Source organism: Dromiciops gliroides, chromosome 5 (genome assembly GCF_019393635.1).
Source record: "Dromiciops gliroides isolate mDroGli1 chromosome 5, mDroGli1.pri, whole genome shotgun sequence".
NCBI lineage: Eukaryota > Metazoa > Chordata > Mammalia > Microbiotheria > Microbiotheriidae > Dromiciops > Dromiciops gliroides.
Window position 1 is genome coordinate 269,197,185 of NC_057865.1, and position 20,643 is coordinate 269,217,827.

General features: G+C 42.0%; 1 protein-coding gene across 2 annotated transcripts in view; it reads left to right on the plus strand.

Moving 5' to 3' along the window:
- The window catches only part of PLEKHG7 (pleckstrin homology and RhoGEF domain containing G7), an 88,146-nt gene that overhangs the window by 39,754 nt on the left and 27,749 nt on the right, over positions 1-20,643 (plus strand). For both annotated transcript variants that reach the window (XM_043965386.1, XM_043965387.1), the window contains 6 exons: positions 5,220-5,318; positions 7,039-7,182; positions 10,943-11,038; positions 12,880-12,981; positions 16,474-16,587; positions 19,688-19,862. In XM_043965386.1, the coding sequence (XP_043821321.1) occupies positions 5,220-5,318; positions 7,039-7,182; positions 10,943-11,038; positions 12,880-12,981; positions 16,474-16,587; positions 19,688-19,862 (730 nt within the window). The remainder of the gene's footprint in view (positions 1-5,219; positions 5,319-7,038; positions 7,183-10,942; positions 11,039-12,879; positions 12,982-16,473; positions 16,588-19,687; positions 19,863-20,643) is intronic.

A 20,643-nucleotide genomic window follows, 5' to 3' on the forward strand; every position in this document is an offset into this window, starting at 1 on the left:
AAAAGATGTGTTATGGCACTACCAATTCTTCTGGTTATCATAAGGAATAAGTATAATGATGAAAATGGTCCTATTTGTCATTAAAAATGAACTTGTCAGGGCAGCTAGATGGCTCAGTGGATAGAGCACCAGCCCTGGAGTCAGGAGGACCTGAGTTCAAATCCGACCTCAGACATTTGACACTTTCTAGCTGTGTGACCCCAGGCAAATCACTTAACCCCAATTGCCTCGCTGAAACGAAATGAAATTAACTTGTCCACTACCTTATACAGCTAACCTGTCTCAGGTGCTCTGTCTATAGCCACACTAGTTGGGGATGGGAGGATAAAAAGCAAAATAATAACTGGTTATTTTGAAAACTGATTAGTTATCATAGGATTTTTCATAGGGGTCAGTTAGTCCAACCCCTCACTTTATCAAGGAAGGATAGGATCATAGATTTGGTAGAATATAATCTCCTTGAGGGTAGGGACTGTTTTTCATCTTGTCTTTGTATTTCTAGCAAATAATAGGCACCTAATAAATGAATTCTCCATGCTTTGCCAATAACAATATTAATAGCCAATATTTATATAGTTCATTAAAGATTACAAAGCACTTTGCATTTGTTATCTCATTTAATTCTTACACTGTATCAGGCAAGCGCTATCATTATACCCATTTTGCAGATGAGGAAACTGGAGAGGTTTCACCCAGGATCCATAGCTAACAAATGTTTGAGGCAGAATTGGGCAGACCATCTTTCTGTCTCCAAGTACAATGCTCTAGCCCTACACCATCTTAGAGATTATCTTGTCCCACCCCTAGCTTCCTTCCTTCAAAAATCAGCTCCCAAAGGAGGACTTTCCCGATGTCCCCAGTTCTCACTCACTCCCCCACATCAAAATAATTTTGTAATTATTTTATCTATTTTGCACATATTTATTTTCACGTATGTTGTTTCTCAGATAGAATGTAAATTCCTTGAGGCCAGGGACCACTTTGCTTTTGTCTCTGGACCCCCAGGAGCCTAGCATAGCACCTAGCACAGAATAGTTACTCAATAAATGATTGATGAATTGAGTCTTTTCCTGTCACACATAAAGAAAGGGAGACCAGGCAAGGTTGGGTGACTTGCCCAAATTCACTCAGGCAGTAAATGGCAAAGTCTGCATTAAAAACCCAGGTCCTCTGTCTCTAAGTCCAGCTTCCTACCCACTACCCCACACTCTCAATCCACATGAAGACCCAGATTAATTAAGGGAGGAAGTCGGAGGAGGAGTGTGATACACATTTGAAATTCATTACCCCAAGCAACAATTGAGCTGATCCCTTTTATAAGGAAAGTGAAACAGAAAGAAAAGTAGGCAAGAGGGCATCAATGAAAGGACATAAAAACTCCTATTTCTTTGAGGTCCTTTCCTCAGAACAACACTGTACAGTGGGAAGGGCAAGGATTTTTAGAATCATAGATTAAAAGCTTCAGGGAACCTTAAATTGGAGAAAAGGATTCTTGTCCAAACCCATTGTTTTTCATATGGAGAAACACCACCATTTTACTGATGGAACTATTGCAATGTAACTAACTTTCCATTATTTCACCTTATTATTGTGTTTCACCTTAAGCCCTTTTTTCAAAAGCAATAGTTCATATTACTATCTTGCTTTAAGTTTTCGATTGAGGTTTTTCATTAGTTTTTGTCAGAAATCCCAGGCATATATTTGACTCTATTTTAACAAACATTTACCAAGTATCTGCTAGGTATGATGCAGTGTTGTCGTTACTAGAGGGAAAAGATGTAGAAGACACAGTCCCTATCTTGGATTTCACAGTCTGATAAAGAGGAAATAATAATGATACATTACTACTAATAAAATAATAATAATCACAACAACAAACATTTACATTGCACTTTAAGGCTTGCAAAGTAATTTTACATGTGCTAACTCGCTGGATCCTTACAACAACCCTGTGAAGTAGATGCTATTACGGATAAGGAAACTGAGGCATGGAGGTTAAGTGACTTGCCTACCGTCACAGAGCTAATAAGTCTTTTGGTGTCATTTTCCTGACTACAAGAAGTCTTATGCTTATCTACTACTATTCCAAATAGCTACTAGTATAAAATGGAATGGGGCAACTAGGTGGAGTAGTAGATAAAGTGCTGAGCCTAGAGTCATGAAGACTCATCTTCCCAAGTTCAAATCCAGTTTCAGACACTTCTTAGCTGTGTGACCCTGGGCAAGTCACTTAATCCTGTCTGTCTCAGTGTCCTCCTCTGTAAAATGAACTGGAAAAGGAAATAGCAAACCATTCCAATATCTTTGCCAAGAAAACCCCAAATGGGGTCTGATACAACTGAACAACAATGTACAATGGAATGCATGTGTGGGAAAAGTGCAAATAAAAGATATGAGTTTGAGAATAAAGGTTTGTATTTCTTTCTTAGATAATAATTACAGTCCTCAAAATTGTATCATAGCCCCAGTCTTAGTAGATTCAATTTTACAAACATTTATGAAGCACCTACTGTGTGCCAGACACTGAGGATATACAAAGAAAGTCCTTATCCTCAAAGAGTTTATAATCTACTGAGAAGATGCAAAATGATCACAGAAAATGCAGGGTGATTTCAGGAAGGGCAGAGTACAAATGGTGGGGAAGGTCAATACAGGCTTCCTTCAGAGATGGCATGTGAGTCTAGAAGGAAGCTAAGGATTCTGGGAAATGGTGATAAGGAACTTGTTCTGGGCATGGAAAAGGGTGAGGAATGTAAATGTTTCTGGGCTAACAGACAAGCCTTGGTTTTAGAGCAATACTCCCCTTTGGGATGTACTTTCATGGTTTTAGCAAGTGGATAGAGACCCTCCTCCCCATTCCCTAAGTCAAGAAGACCTGGGTCCAAGTCATACCTCTGATACATCAATCATTCAACTAACAAGTAATTATTTATTCCATCTCACTAGACACACTTCTCAGTGGCCTGGGAAAATCTCAAGGATAGGGGGGTTCATAAAAATTTTTTGTATGTCATGGGCCTATTTGTTAGTCTGGTGAAGCCTATGGACTCCTTTTCAAAATTATGTTCTTTTTGTTTTTGTTTTTTTGGTGAGGCAATTGGGGTTAAGTGACTTGCCCAGGGTCACACAGCCAGTAAGTGTTAAGTGTCTGAGGCCAGATTTGAACTCAGGTACTCCTGACTCCAGGGCCTGTGCTCTATCCACTACGCCGTCTAGCTGCCCCTCAAAATTATGTTCTTAAATGCATAAAACAAAACACATGTGATTATAAAGGAAACCAGCACTTTTGAACTACAGTTATAAAAATATTAAAAACCTAAGTTCACAGGTTTCACATTAAGAACCCCTTCTTTAAGACTATAAGTTGTAGGGCACTTGTTGATCTGCAATAGTAGAGTTTCCTCACCAGAGAACTCCCTACACCAAATCATGGGTCCAGTTGTTCCCATTTCTTCTCTCTTTCTTTCTGTTTCTCTGTCTCTGTCTCTGTCTCTCTCTGTCTCTCTCTGTCTCTCTCTCTCTCTCTCTCTCTCTCTGCCTCTGTCTGTCTCTGTCTGTCTCTCTGTTTCTGTGTATGTATGTTTCTCTCTGTCTCTGTCTCTCTGTCTCTCTCACACATACACCACCCCACCCCATCACCATCACCACCACCACCACACATATACACATAGACACACAGAGTGCTTATTATAGCCCTGGACGTGATCATATAGCTATAACTCCATTCTAGAATCATAAGATCTTAGATTTAGAACTGGAAAGGGCTTCATAGAGCATCGAGACCAACTCATTTTACAGATGAGGAAATTGAGGCACAGAGAGGCTGAGTGACTTGTACGGGGTCACATAGCTAGTAAGTATCAGAGGTGGGATTTGAGCTCCAAGTCTAGGATTCATTAGTTTCCACCATGCCACCACCACCTAATTCTCTGAAAGAGTTAACGTAACTGGAAGAAGGGAACAGTTTATGCCCTCTTCACCAAGAGACTTCCTGGTATGAACTCTCAGGCTTGCCAAGTACTCAGAAGCTCTAATAATTGCAGAACCCAAGATGTGCCAACTGGTACCTACTCCCCCACAACTCCTACGGTCCATTGTCTCACTGGGTTTCTTTTCTCACTTGATACACTGGTTTCCACAACAGTTTAGTTGCTATGGTTTCAGACACCAACAAAAAGCATGGGTCCCAAACGCTGTAGGATCTCACACACACCCCAATCCCTAAGATGCCTTGGTGACTTAGGAAGAGCAGAAAGGCTCCTTTCTTTGGAGTCAAAGAGAACACCCATTATCTTCCTTGCCTCTATTCTTCATGGGTTTGGAAATTATGAACCGGTCCTCACAGAGGAGTCACTATTGATGCTAGTGACGAGAGATGATAACCTGTTCCCATTTTTATCCAATGTTATGAATGTGACTCACTCCCCTCACCCCCACTGGTTGCTTAGATTCACCGCCAGCAGCACACATGCTGAGACACAGAAACAAGTTGAAAAATGATCATTGATGAATGCCTATTTGGAATGCAGTCAAGTTGGCTTTAAGACTCTCGTGAATTATTTTTCTTTTGACATATCCTCCCTGGTTAAACTGCAAAACTGAACTGTTTAAAGGGGTAGCTTCATTCAAGGAAAGGATAGTATGTGGATATGTCAGAGGTGGGGCTTGAACGCATGCCTACTCTGTATTCATTATGCAATGCTACCTCTCTGTTTGGCTCACAGGAAGATGTTAGTAAATACTTGCTGAGGTGAATTTCACAGATGAGAAAACTGAGGCATAGAGGATAAATGATTTATCCAGAGTCACACAGCTATTAATGATCAGAAGTTAGATTTGATCGAAGGCTTGCTCATTCTAATTCCAGCATTCCATCCACCATAGAGACAACCTGTCTACACTAGACTTGGCAGAGATGCCAGATATTTCGTTTTTGGTTTTGTGTTTTTTTGCGGGGCAAGGAGGATTAAGTGACTTGCCCAGGATCACACACCTAGTAAGTATCTTGTGTCCGAGGCCGGATTTGAACTCAGGTTCTCCTGAATCCAGGACTAGTGCTTTATCCACTGCGCCACCTAGCTGCCCCCGAGATGCCGGATATTTCAAGGAACTATATATTTGTGTGTGTATATGTATGTATGAATGTGTGTGTGTATGTGTGTGTGTGTATCATCGTGTATGTCTTTAAGGGACTGACCTACAAATATTTTGTTTTTAAGCATCGCAAAGACAAAGAAAAGGAAGCATCTGACCTGGAAAACTGCCTTTCCACCATTAAGATCACGGACTACAGTGGACATGAGTTTCACAGTTTAAAGGTATCAACTCAAGTGTATGAATCTCATTGGCTCTTTTTTGTATTCTATTCATTCCTTTCTTAAATAGATTTCAAGTCATATGAAGGTGGTGGTTGGTTTTTGCTAGCATCCTGAGGGGCACCAAGATTAGGAAGAACTGGTTCTTATCTTAGAATTGCCCAGTTTTCATGATGGATATCTCTTCAACTAATGGAAGCACTGAAATATTGCATAAAATGTCCTCAATTTCTCCAGAGTAGCTCCATCTAATACTTCAATACATACAGGATTCAGGATTTCATCAGTGTTCCCTCCACGAACACAAACATTCATGCTCAATTCCTCCGTGCTGAGGCCAAAGAAATTCACCAACCTACTGTCATCTTGGCAATGAGTGTCTCTGTCCTTACCTAACCTGATCTTCAGATGATTAACATACTGGAGCCATTATTAGACTCAGACCTGAAGCCCTTCTAATCAGATATATTCCGCAGTATTTAAGCTCTGATTGCATAGACTTCAGGAACCCAGTACTACACCACACAATGAAGAGGCATCTGAGAAGAAGGCAGATAGAGACCTCAGAATAAAAGAATTAAATTCACTTTCACTTTAAAAGCCAGTATAAATAGCTTAATGTCTCCATGCCCCCAGGCACCTGTCTAAGACTTTTAAGCCAAGAGAAAGTTTCTGATCTGCCTTGATAGAGGGAGTTTCCTATACGAACAAAATTTCTAAGTTCAATGCAAAACCAAAATATACAATGCAGCTCGGATATGGTAAGTAGTAGCATTACAAACTGAACTACTCTTTTCAACACAGTAAAAATATATTATAGGGGCAGCTAGGTGGCACAGTGGATAGAACACTGGCCCTGGAGTCAGGAGTACCTGAGTTCAAATCTAGCCTCAGACACTTAACACTTACTAGCTGTGTGACCCTGGGCAAGTCACTTAACTCCAATTGCCTCACTATTATATATATATATATATATATATATATATATATATATATATAATGCTCTGATTCTATGAAAGGTAGAGGAGAAGGGAGGGAGGGGTCAAGCATTTATTAGATACCTACTAATGTGCTAAGAATTTTACAAAAATCGCTTTTGACTTAAAGAGCTGTCAAAGTGGATAGAGCACTGGGCCTAAAGTCAGAAAGATTCATCTTCCTGAGTTCAAATGTGGCTTCAGACACTTACTAGCCGTGTGACCCTGAGCAAGTTACTTAACCTCTGTTTGCCTCAGTTTCCTCATGTGTGTAATGAGCTGGAGAAGGAAATGGCAAACCACTCCATTGTCTTTAGCAAGAAAACCCCAAATGGGGTCATGAAGAGTAGGGCTTAATTGAAGTAACCAAACAGAACTAAACAGCATGTCCTTTGTGTTATAGGGAATAAATTGACAATGGCCATCGGTAAGAAAAAGTCTATCATAGACCATAGCTCTAGAGTTGAAAGGGACCTCGGAGACCATCCAATCCAACTCATTTTCTGGATGAGGAAACTGAGGCTCAGAGAGATTGACTTACCCAAGGTCACACAGGGATAAGTATAAGAGGCAGGGTTTGAACTCACAATCTCTAGCTCCAGAGCTAATGATTCTTCTCTTGTGTCAATGTATTCTTGCAAATCCCCTGTACTACTACTATCACCACCCCAAAAATAATAGCAAATCAGGACAAGCAGGTGAAATGAAAGACTTTGTTGTTGTTGTTGTTTTCTCCCCCTGTGTAGGATAAGACCTGGGAAGAATTTCTGGAAAGACATCAAAAACTTCCTAGTGAGCCACCAGACTTGAGAAAGCAACAAGAAGCTGTGTGGGAACTCTTCACCAGTGAATGCACCTATTATTTAGACCACTTGCTAGTTCTTAAGATGGTAATGCTCTATTTTACTTCATTAACAAATTCAACACGTTCCTTGAGCTCCTTGGGAGGCAGCTTTGCTACTACAGAAAGTTAGGGAATTTCATTAAGTTTGGAGAGGATTTATTGTTCCTACATGTGTGCATGGCACTGCACTAAGTGATAGGAATTAAACATTTCCTGACCCCCAGAAACTCCCATTTTTTGGGAGGAGACAACATGTGCTGAAAAATACAGAAAATCAATAGGGTGTTTTTGAGGAGAGAGTTCTAACAACTGTAGCTAGGTGGCGCAGTGGTTGAAGCACTAGACCTCGGGGCAGGAAGTCCTGAGTTCAAATCCAACCTCAGACACGTACTAGCTGTGTGAGCCTGAGCAAGTCACTTATTCTGTGTCTACCTCAATTTCCTCATCTGCAAAATGGAGGTAATAATGGTACCTATCTCCCAGGATTGTTGTGGGGATCAAAAAAGATAATCATAAAGCATTCTGAAAACTTTAAAGCACCCCATCAACTGAGGAAGTCCAAGATGATCCTTTGTAAAGAGAGATTTGAAGTGGCGTGGCATAGAGATTAGAAATCTGGCATCGAGGGCAGCTAGGTGGCGCAGTGGATAAAGCACTGTCCTTGGATTCAGGAGGACCTGAGTTCAAATACAGCCTCAGACACTTGACACGTAACTAGCTGTGTGACCCTGAGCAAGTCACTTAACCCTCATTGCCCCACAAACAGAAAGAAAGAAAGAAAGAAAGAAAGAAAGAAAGAAAGAAAGAAAGAAAGAAAGAAAGAAAGAAAGAAAGAAAGAAAGAAAGAAAGAAAGAAAGAAAGAAAGAAAGAAAGAAAGAAAGAAAGAAAGAAAGAAAGAAGGAAAGAAATCTGGAATCAAAATGAGGAAGATATGGTTTCCTCTGATACATACTGGCTGTGTGTATTCCTGGCTGACTCACTTAACCTCTCATTGCCTTCAAAGTAACTCTTGGAGGCTGTAAATTGTAGAAAGGATGACAACCTGGACTGGCAAAAGGAACTCTTCTTCTGGGAGCTCCCTATCCCAATGACATTATAGGTTTAGGTCTATCCCTAAAGATTCCAAGAGGTAAAGATGAGAAGAAAAAGCATTCCTGCAGGTGGAGCAACCGGGGCAAAGGCATAGAGAAAGGAAATAGGATATCACATGCTGTAAAGAGTAAGTACCACTTTGAACCTCAGTTTGCTTATCTTTAAAATGGGGATCACAATATCTACAGTACCTACCAACTTCACAGACTTACTATTGGTACCAAGTGAAATACCAAGTATTTAGAAAATTTTGTAAAAAAAAATCAGTGTTAGATAAATGTCAGAAATAACTAATAGGAGGAAAGCAATGATAGGATCATAGATTTAGGGCTGGAAGGACTTTAGAGATCATTGAGCTTAATTCCCTCATTTTACAGAAAGGGGAAACTGAGTTCAACTGGTTCAACATGTAGTAAGTAAAGAGTCCTGCAACTGGACTCCAAGCCCTTTGAATCTATATCCAACACTTTCTAATGTACCATGTTTCCTCAGGGTGGTGTTGATGGAGTCTGAGAGAAAAAAAAAAAAGTTTGTTCTTTCTCATCTTCTAACTTACTCCTGCAGAATATTAGACCTGAAAAAGACCTTAGAAGACACCAGTTTAAATCCCTCATTTTACAGATGAGGAAACTGAGGCTCAGAAAGGTTAGGAAATCTGTCTAGGGCTAAATGTGGCTTAAGTGGACTAACTAAGCCTCAAACTCAAGTCCTCTGCCTCTAATTTCAAAGTTCTTTCCATTACATCAAACCATCTCCTTGCCTTTTCATGACTTCCTTAACCTTACCCATAATTTCAAGATCTCATATTTAGAGCAAGAAGGAACTTTTGAAGGCATCTAATCCAACCCCTTCATCTTACAGATGAAGAAACTGGAGATCCAAGGGGAAAAAACGTAGCTTGCCCAATGTCACAAAGGGAGCTAAGTGGCAGGGGTAGGATTTGAACCCAGGGCCCAACTCCAACTCCAATACTCTTTCTGTTGCACCTTACAGTAAAAACTCAAACTTTACAAAGTACTTTATTAAGAAACAATGACAGTTCTCATACTTTTCATTCAGAGAAGTGTTTAATAGAAATCTCCACTAGCTCATTTATAATCAAGGCCTAAAGGAGATGGGAGAGGGGAAAAAGAAGAAAGGCGTCCTTCTTTCTTTATCTTTTTCTTTTTCATCCCTGCCAGTACACAAAGGGCAAGATTTATGCCTGCACACTGGGACTTAGGGACAGTGTGGTTCAGTGAGCAGTGAATTCAGAAGATTTGACTCTTCTCACTGCTTTCCTGATATAGTTCTGCCTCAAGGTATAGTATCCCATTGGAGTGAAAGAAGAGAGGTAATTTGTTCTTATCACTAAATTAAAGAGGTTGGAACTCAGATGACAGGCACTTCACACTTCTCATTTAACATCTAAGGAAATTGAGGACCACAGAAGCGAAATACTTTGCTTAAGGCCACACAGATTGAACATGGTAGGAAAAAAATTTAAAAACTAGTCTTTTACCTTCAAATCCAGTGTTGTTTGCTTGATAATTCCAAAGCTAATGTTTATATAGTGCTTTAAATTTTGTAAATTGTTTCATAGGTCAACTGGGTGATACAGTGGATAAAGCACCCCGCCTGGAGTCAGGAAGATCTGAGTTCAAATTTGGCCTCAGGCACTTACTAGCTGTGTAACTCTGGGCAAGTCATTTAGCCTTGTTTGCCTCAGTTTCCTCATCTTTAAAATGATCCAGAGAAGGAAATGGCAAAACACTCCAGGATCTTTGCCAAAAAAAGCCCAAACGGGGTCACAGAGACTCAGATGCAACTGACAAATGGCTGAACAACAACAAAAGTGTTTTATATACATTATTTCGTTTGAACCTTATAACCCTTTGAGATGGGTACACCTAGGCATTGTAAACCCCACTTACAGATGTGGAAACTGAGGTTAAATAGCCCATGATTCCAGATTTAGTAAATGTCAGAGGTAAGATTTAAATTCAAATCCAAGTCTATTATACCGCATTGCATTAATTGGGTGAAGTAAGGTACACATGAATCAGCAAGATATATTTGATGGTTTGAAATGATAAGCATATAACAGTTACTTGGTTTTGCCCTGATCCTCATTCCCTTGAGCACTGGTACAATGGAAAGAAGACTGGATTTGGCGTCAGAGTATGTGGGTTCAAATCCTGACTTTGTCACTCTGGGTTCGTGACCCTGGGCCAGTTATGGTATCTTCCTGAACCTCAGTTTCTGTAACTATAAAATCAAGGGATTGGAACATATAACCTTTAAAATCCATTCTAGCTCTAAGCATAGGGGATGAAGAAAGTATATTTCCAAGTTTGTTGGCGAGGGAATAAAGAGAAAGCCAATTTATGTTCTTCCCTTTGGGTTTTACTCTTAGTGATGGATACAAGAAGAAATCTGAGGTGATATCTGCTAGGGACCCACAATCCATTCCCTTTAAGCAATTTCTTTTTCCTTAAGAAGCCTATCCATCAGCCCATTAGCATCTAGATCTCCATATCAAAGAGTAGGATCTGAATATATTCCAAGATACTGAAATAAGACTGAAGGGACCATTTGAATTCAGTAGCTTTCTGAAACCCTGAAAATTGCACTCCTAAATTATTTTCTAGGGCAATGCAAAGAAAGATGAAGTGCAAGTCTCTCAAGGTGTATAAAGCAGGAATAATGGGCATTTCTCTGGGGTTTTTCTTAGGTCTTTATGAATACGCTCAAATACCTGCAAAGCTACGAATGCCTCTTGGATGTGGATTTATGGAGACTTTTTGCAAACCTTGAAGAGTTAAGTCAGGTGAGGAAATGATGGGAGTGGGGGAGGAGGGAGAACTAACTCTAGGCAACCTGTGACACAAAGATCATTTGTTACAACTCATGGAAAGTACTTTAAGATGTCAAGTTTTTATCCATTCCAGTGGGTGGAATTCTAGCCACTTAAATGTGGATACATTTCACAACTCCCTTCTCTCCTTGAAAATGTGTAACAGTATGATTACAGGATATGGCTGTCACATGTGATTGATTTTGCTTAATCTTTTTTCTTTGTTACAAGAGCAAGGTTATAGAGACGGGGAAGAGGGGAGGGATAAAATATCAATCATTTGAAAAGCAAAAGTTATCAAGAAAACAATAAAATACAAACAGTATTTCAGTTTGCATCATCATACAAGGACAACCAGCAATTCCCAATCTCTTCTAGGAAAGCAGGGGGTCTGAGTGCCAAGAGGCATCATGGAGTATGCTGATAACTGTTTAACAACCAGCTCTCCAAAGGGAAAAAAGTACACTAGACACATTTAAGTTTAATCTGCATTATTGGAGGCAGCTAGGCAGTGGATAAAGTATCATCCCTGGATTCAGGAGGGTGTGAGTTCGAATCCTCAGGCACTTGATGCTTACTAGCTGTCACCCTGGGCAAGTCACTTAACCCTCATTGCCCCCACACACACACACACACAAAAGCATTATTATCATTTTCTCCATCACTTCCTTAAGTCCAGACAATCAACGAAACAGTAAATCAAGCCCTGATTTGTAGCACTAGCCAGTTTCTGAAGTATAAATGCTCACACCAAACATTTAAAAAGTCAGCTCTTGTGAGCCAGTTGAAGTGGCTCACTACATAGGATCAAAGAGTTAAAGCTAGAAGGAGACCAAGAGTCTAACCTCCTCATTTTACAAAGTGATACTAAAAGACATTCAATAACTTGCCCAGGGTCACACAGTTTGTAAGCATCCTGACTCCAGGCCCAGAATTCTATCAATTTAGCCACGTGCCTAAGAGGGACAGCTAGGTGACTCAATGAATAGAGAATTGTACCTGGAGTCAGGAAGACCTAAGTTCAAATTCGACCTCAGACACTTACTAGCTGTGTGACCTTAGATAAGTCACTTAACCCAATTTGCCTCAGTTTCCTCATCTGTAAAATGAGCTGGAAAAGTAAGTGGCAAAACCACTCCACTATCTTTGCCAAAAAAAAAAAAAAACCCAAATTGGGTCATACCCTGTTATGGGAGCAGTATTATAAATGTTTATATAAAGACAAGCAATCAAATAATTGAGTCTTGGATTTGACCGTGGGGTCTGATGCTAAGGAAACACTGGTTGCTTTTGGCCAACTTGGGAGAAGAGGGGATGCTTGCCCCTCCCCTTCCCCCATCATCTTGGGAGTGGAAAGATTTAGGGAAGCAGGGAGGAATCATGGTGTCCAGATCTAATGTAATTCTATTTTATGAGATGGAATCCATTACATAAGACTGCAAGTATTAATTACCCCCTTTTTTTGGAGCTTATTCCATATTCCCCATATTTAAGTAACAAGAAACACATTCCAGAGATTGCCATCATACATACATCAAAAGACTGTATCCCTAAGTGAATGAGCTTTCTTAACATAGATCTTTCACTTAAAAAAAACTTTTAAATTTTTTTTAAATTAAAAAAAGAAACAAACAAGATCAAAGAGCACTGATTTCTATCAGTCCCTTATGCATCGAGGTGGAAAACTACCACAGTCTTCTTGGAAGGGACCAGCAAGAAGGGTCACTGCCAGTCATTGAATTTATATTCTTCAAGCCTGAAGTTCAGGTCACCAGAAGGTCAAGGTCATTGTCTTTCCTTTTGTCTACCCTCAGGTCAGCCTTGGCTTCCTGAGCTGTTTTTTCAGCACCATCAAGGACTACATAAACTCATCCGGCTCTGCATCCTCCATGGATTTTATCTCTGTGCTCTCCAAGGTAAGACATCAGAGAGGGGCTTTGACATGCCCAACCCTCCTGCAATGGAGTCTCCATGGAGACCCTACCTCTCTTCCCTGAGAATTGTTTACATTCCTAGATTTTTCAGAGTAGGAAAAAAAATCACCCCACCAGCCTATGCCCACCCCCTTCTCCCCAATCAAAACCATCAAGTGTAAATCTGTAGACAGGTTTGCCTTCCCACTGTGCTCATCTTTGGGGTGTGCCTTATTAACACATACATCTGAGTGCCCAGAAAAAAACAATTCCCAGTTTGTGAAATGATTTCAATTTTGAGCAATATTCAGGGCAAGAGTTTGGAGCTTGCTAATTACATGGTTCACTCGGTCTTTGGAGAAAACTGTCAGCCTCTCCCAGGGAAAAAAAAACAAAACTTCAAATCCATCAAAGTCCCTGGTGGTTCTGCTGTTGTGTTTGGTGTAGAGGAGGAAAAGAAAAAGACAAAGGAACCACACATCTACCTTTAAAGACACTTTCTATTTGTCCTAAGCAAAAGCTAAGAATCATACACACGCACACACACACACACACACACACACACACACACACACATTGTAATAATAGCTAGCATTTATGTAGCAAATTAAGGTTTGCAAAGCACTTCACATATATTATGGTATTTGATCCTCACAACTCTGTGATGTAGGTACTAGTTATTATCCTTATTTTATAGGGGAGGAAACTGAGGTAGAGAGATTAAGTGATTTGCCGAGGACCATGTAGCTAGTAAATATCTGAGGTGGGATTTGGATCAGACTTTCCTGACTCCGGGTACAACTCTTTATTCACTGAGCCACCTGGCTACCCCTAAGTGTTAAATACAATTCTTACTTAAGATTTTAAAAATATATATATATATATATATTCTCTGATAGACTGGAGGCAGGATAGTGGAAAAAACCCTGGATTATCACAATGCCTGGTATACAGTTGAGACTTAATAAATGCTTATTGATTAATTGAATGATTGGTCGGACTAAGAATCAGAGGACCTGGGTTCTAATCCCAGCTGTGCTACTTAGAAGTGCGTTATCAGGGCAGCTAGGTGGTGCAGTGGGATAGAGCACTGGCCCCGGATTCAGGAGGACCTAAGTTCAAAGCCGGTCCCAAACACTTGACACTCACTAGCTGTGTGACCCTGGGCAAGTCACTTAACCCTCATTGCCCCGCCCCCCCCCAAAAAGTGTGTTATCTTGTAAAGTGAGAACCTTGGGGGCAGAGGTGGCAAAGCTGTATGAGGAGATGGAGTGCTCCTCATTGAGTTAGATAGATGGGGATGCGAATAATGCTTCAGACACTCACCATCTGTGCCCCAATGGGCAAAACACTTACCTCCCTGGGCCTCTGTTTTCTTATCTATAAAATGGAAGAGTCTTTTTTTTTTTAATTGAGGCAATTGGGGTTAAGTGACTTGCCCAAGGTCACACAGCTAGTAAGTGTTAAGTGTCTGAGGCCAAATTTGAACTCAGGTCCTCCTGACTCCAGGGCTGGCGCTCTATCCACTGCGCCACCTAGCTGCCCCCAAAATGAAAGAGTCTTAATGTCAAATGACATCCAAAGTCCCTTTGAACTCTGAATCTTTGATCCTATGAACTGCTCAATAACTTTGCCTTTCTTAGACCAAAATCCTGGAATCAGAATAATTCCCTTCTTGTCTGTCAGTCAGTCAACAATCATTTGTTAAGCACTACTATGTGCTAGGCACTGTATACACCAAGAAAGACAAAAATATGGTCCTTGCCTTCAAGGAACTTACAACCTAACCTAGGAGACAACAAGCGAATAATGACATGTAAATAAACATTAGACAGGAGAAACTGGCAGAGGGGAGATATTAAGCACCCCCTGACTTCTGATCAGGTGCCAGGGATGACACCAGGCTTAAAACCTTGCTCATGTTGGTTTTCACCACCCTTTGCTTCCTGTTCTCACCAGTCCAGTCATTTGACTGTCATCATTTCCTTTCCTCTAATGCTCAAGTCAAATCAATTTGTCCAGGTCTTGATTAAATCTGCCTGTATTACTAGGTGATTTTTACTAGCCTCAACCTCAAAGCCATCTATTACAAGGGATCCTATAGAACATTATGGACATTAGAGATCATCTCATAATGCCTTATCATTTTATGGATGAGAAAAATGGGGCCCAGAGAGTTTAATCAATCAATCAATTAATTATTTAAATAAGTAAATAAATATTAGTTATTTAATCGAATTGATTAGTGATAATAATAAAACAATAGCTGATATGTGTGTGTGTGTATATATATATATATATATATATATATATATATATATATATATATATATATATAGTACCTACTATCTGCCAGGTACTGTGCTAAGAGCTTTACAATTATTATCTCGTTTGCTTCTCACAGCAGCCCTGAGAAGTAGATGCTTTCATTACCCCCATTTTATGGATGAGGAAACTGAGGCAAACAGAGCTTTAAGTGACTTGCCCAGAATCACACAGCTCTTAAGTGTCTGGGGCTAGATTTGAACTCAGGCCCAACACTCTATCCACTCTTGTGCGTGACTTCAAAACCTCAAATGCCTACAGAAATGTGAGCTGCAGTTGCCCACAGTAGTACTTTCACATCACGGAAAGGAAACCATATTCACACATGTGCCCACTTAGATTTATGGAAGATGGGTTTGCTCAAAGCCTCAGGTCCTGGAAGGCAGGAACCATGTCTTATCTTTCATATCCCCACTTAGTACCTTGACTATTTGTGAGTACAGGAAAGATTTTGTGATTCCATCTCACACTCCTGGTGTGAGAACACCCTCCATCAAGGCAGATCACCACCCATTGTGGCATAGTAGACTAGGAGATCATGGATTGAGAGACAGTCATTTATTTAGTCCATTAGACAGATGAAGAAACTAAGGCCCTAAAGATGAAGCAGCTTATCCCAAATCACACAGGCAGGGAGTGGCAGGGCTGGGCAATGAACCAACATATAACAAATATAGCAACTTTTCCATGGCAGTGTGCTGTCTCCCCAGATACATCCTTTGGAGGTGCCTGAGCTTAAGCGACTTGTCCTGGGTCACATGACCAATTAGTGTCCAAGGCTACATATGAACCATCTTCCTAACTCCCAGCCCAGGAAGTCATCTTGACTCCCTCGTTGGGCCTTAAGCATAACAAACATTTAAATAAGCATTTACTAAGCAAATGGAAGGACAGGGTCAGGATGTTTAGAATTTTATTTGGCCTGGACCTGTGTTTCATTGGTATAGAAAACTCCCAGTGAGCCAGGTCAGCCCGTTCTACAACTTGTAGTGTAGAAAGTTGCATGAGTCATTGAGAGGTGACATGACTTACCCAGGGTCACACAGCCAGGACTTGGACCCAGGTCTTCCTGACTATGAGGCTAGTTCTCTATCCACTCCATGAGGCTGCCTTCCCACTGTCACAGATTGTCTGTTCATGGCACTTAGGTTCTGCCTTTTGTTTTCACAGCATTTCCGAGGGAGCCTCTGTCAGAGCCACCAGATTTACTGCCTTAATTACACCTCCGCCATCTTCTATCTCGAGAACTTAAGACAGAGAGAAGACTTTGGCATCTATTTAAAGGTGATGTGAGCCTTGATTTTTCTTTCTGTGTTTTCCTCCCTTGTTCTAAGACTCTTTAAGGCTGATGGAAAATGGGGATTGATCACAGCTGTATTTAGTACAGGGGAAGAGAAAGGAGTTCAGAAAAATAAGCCAAATACAGCAAGAAACTGTAAGAGAATTGAAGGAGAGAAGGAAGGAAGGAAGGAAGGAAGGAAGGAAGGAAGGAAGGAAGGAAGGAAGGAAGGAAGGAAGGAAGGAAGGAAGGAAGGAAGGAAGGAAGGAAGGAAGGAAGGAAGGAAGGAAGGAAGGAAGGAAGGAAGGAGGGAAGGAGGGAGGGAGGGAAGGAGGAAAGGAAGGAGGAAACAAAGGAAGGAAGGAGGAAAAAAGAAACAAAGGAAGGAAGGAAGAAACAAGGGAAGAAGGAGGGAGGGAAGGAAGGAAGGGAGGGAGGGAGGGAGGGAGGGAGGGAGGAGGAAAAAAGGAACAAAAAGGCAGGAAGGAAGGAAAAATGATGTCTGAGGGGATGTGAAGAATATCATCTAAAATGTCTCCTAAATTATGGACCTCCCTCCCCCTTTCTCTTCTTCTCTTTCCTCTTCTCTACTGCTCCCCCTCCCCAGTAAGACAGTAAGTAGAACTCTATGTCAAACCCACATCCTCTGTCTCCTAGTTTCTTTTGGGGGAAGGAAGCCTGGTTTAGAGTAGGTGCTTGGGGAAGCTAGGTGGCACAGTGGATAAAGCACCGGCCCTGGATTCAGGAGGACCTGAGTCCAAATGTGACTTCAGACACTTGACACTTACTAGCTGTGTGACCCTGGGCAAGTCACTTAACCCTCATTGCCCTTCAGAGAGAGAGAGAGAGAGAGAGAGAGAGAGAGAGAGAGAGAGAGAGAGAGAGAGAGAGAGAGAGAGAGAGAGAGAGAGAGAGAGAGAGAAGGAGCTTAATTAATGCATGCTGACTGAGGGGGACTGTCTTGTTTTGGTCCTTTGGAATGCCCTACATAAGCTTGGAGACACACTGGGAATTCTGGGCAGGAAGGTGGAAGAGGAGGCCAGAACTACACATGGGGACAGAGGATAGAGAACATGGAATATGTGGTGAAGGCAGAGCTGAACAGAGAGAAGCCGGTTCTGAGGGGCCTTTGGTGATCCTCGACCTTGGCTCCTTCAAAGAGACTCAGATCTCGCCTCCTGCAGGAGGCCTCTCCTGGTCTCCGTCCCGCCCTGGATTGCCTTGCATCTTCCCTGTCTACACCTTGAACGTGTCTAGTTATTTGCGTGCTGTTAGAAGGTAAACTCCCTGAGGACAGAGACCATGCGCAGACTTCCTTTACATCCCGGTACTCAGTATAGTGCCTGGCCCCTAGGGAGGGCTTAAGAAGTGTTTGTTGGGGGCAGCTAGATGGCGCAGTGGTTAAGCACCGGCCCTGGATTCAGGGGTACCTGAGTTCAAATCCGGCCTCAGACACTTGACACTTACTAGCTGTGTGACCCTGGGCAAGGCACTTAACCCCAGTTGCCTGCAAAAAAAAAAAAAAAGAAGTGTTTGTTGCCTGACTAGGTCTCCAAAAGGGTGGGTTTGAGGAGACAAACGCTTCCAAGTGCAGTCTGAGCAACTAAGCATTGGACTCTCCATAAGAACAGGACATTGGGCAGGGGAGAAACCAAGAGACACTGAGGGCAAGATAGGGGGTGTGGGAAGGGGCCTCTCACCCCTCTCGGCTTGCCACTTCCTCTCCGGTTTGCTTTTCCAGGTATGGCTTCCAGAGCATTAGGGGAAGGCTGTTTCCTACTAACAATGGTTAGACTTTGTGGAATAGTAGACCTTGAAACTTTTAGGGGCCGCTAGGTAGCGCCATAGTACACAGAGCGCTGGATCTGGACTCAGGAGATTCCGTTTCCTGAGTTCAAATCTTGCCTCAGATACTTACTAGCTGGTTACCCTGGGCAAGTCACTTCACCCTGTTTGCCTCAATTTCCTCATCTGTAAAATGAGCTGGAGAAGGAAATGGCAAAGCACTCCAGTATCTTTGCCAAGAAAACCCCAAATGTGGTTACAAAGAGGCAGACACAACTGAAACAACTGACCAACAAAAAACCTTAAACTTGACATTCTCTGGCTTTATTTCCTCATGATTTTCTCTACGTGTGCAGAGTGGTTTGCCAGGGCTGGGTCAGAGGCCTTTTGTTGGGTTTTGTTCTAGGAGTGGGGATGGAGGTGGGGAAGGGAGGGCAGACAGATCCAAGGCTTTCCAGAAAAAAAAGAAAAGAAAGAAACCCTTCCCTGTAGCTGCAAGAAAGCCTTTGCCAAAAAAAAAAAAAAATCACCTTGGAGACTTGAGGGGAGGGAGGGAGAAAGTCTTCTGCTATTTGTTGAGCTTCTTGATGTGCTGAGAAAGCCTCTGTGGATTCATGGGGACACAAGAGCGAGACCTCAAGGAAGAAATCTGACCCTTCCTTCCTTGGCATTCACAGCATTTCAAGCACTTGACAGCTCTAAACAAGGCCATTAGAGTCTCCCAAATTAGAAATGACATCATCCTGCTGACAAAGTTCTCCCCTTGGTTTGGTTCTGAGATGGCAGCATTTGCTCAAAACTCAACCTTCCTGGCCAGGGATGAGATTCATTGAACAAGCCCCCGACTCTGAAGTGGTTTCCAAATCTCCTTGAAAGCTAGCTGTTGTAGGGTCTCCAAGGATCATGGGATCACAGACTGAGAGCAGGAAGGGCCCTCGGAAGCCATCGAATCCATCTGACCCCACGTCTCCTGTTTCTTTTGGGGGAAGGAAGCCCAAAAGGTAGCTTCTCTATTCCCCATCAATAGGATTTTAGAGGAGCTGAGGAGAGACAAAATGGGATAGGAGCATTATGGGTAACACTGCTAATACCTATTGACAGGTCTGAGGACCCAACCTATGAACTAGTGAGTGTCCAGTTGGGGAAGTGTCACAGAAGACCTGACTGGGATTTGAACCCTACCTTAGACACTTATTAAAGATATGTCCCAAGGCAGATAATTTAACTGCTCTCACATCAATGGGGGCTCCAAAGAGCTCCTTCTAGGTGTGGCCAGGCAGGGCAAGGATGTTCTGATCATCCTCCCTTTGTGTTCTGCAGTGGTGTGAGAGGCATGCCCAATGCAAGAGACTCCGCCTCCCTGAGCTGCTGGTCACCCCCCTGCACCGGCTGACAAGGTACCCACTGCTACTGAAGAACATCTGGAAAAGAAGCGCCGATGCCCGGGAGAAAATTACCATCTACTCCCTCAAGGAAAAAGTGGAGAAGGCGATTCGTAAGTACCAGGGGCTAGTGATAACAGGAAGTTGCTTGACCCCTGTAGGGGTGAGAGGAATAGAATTACCATGGAAGGAACACTATATTTAGAATGAGCAGAGACCTGCATTCAAATTCTGACTCTTCCATTTACTATCTGTGTGACCTTGAGCACATCACATCTCCCTGAGCCTCAGTTTCCCCCTCCGTAAAATAAATGGCTTGGACTAGATGGTTTTTGAGGTCCCATCCCCATTTTAAGTCTATGGCTTTGACCTCAATGAGCCTCAGTTTCTTCATGTGTAAAATCAAGAGGTTGGATGTAAAAGCCTCAGTTTCTTTTGGGCTTAGAGCTACTACGCTACAAACTCCAGATAGTATTCCCTCCATTTTCCAGAGGATATAACAGAAGCTTAGGGAGGCAAAGGGAATAAGTGTTTGAGGCATAATTTGAACCCAGATCTCCCCAATTCCAAGCCCAGAGCTCTATTTCCCATCACACTAGACTGCTATCCTCCGAGGCAGAGAACCCAATCCTGGTTCTTGAGCTCACCTTCCCATGAAGAGAACGCCAGTGACATGAGGTCATTTCAAGAAGGGGAATTCCTTGCAGCTAGGAAACTTGGACCAAAGTTTGATCTCCTTATGAATCAAAGATGCTCAGAACAATGAGTCTGAGTCACATCCTCTCTAACCCCATAAGAACTCGGGCACTGCATTATTACCCAGATGGTTTGATCCTCAGCTCAGATTTTCAGATGTGAATGGAAGCAGGAATAGTGTCACTTCCCAGCAGATTG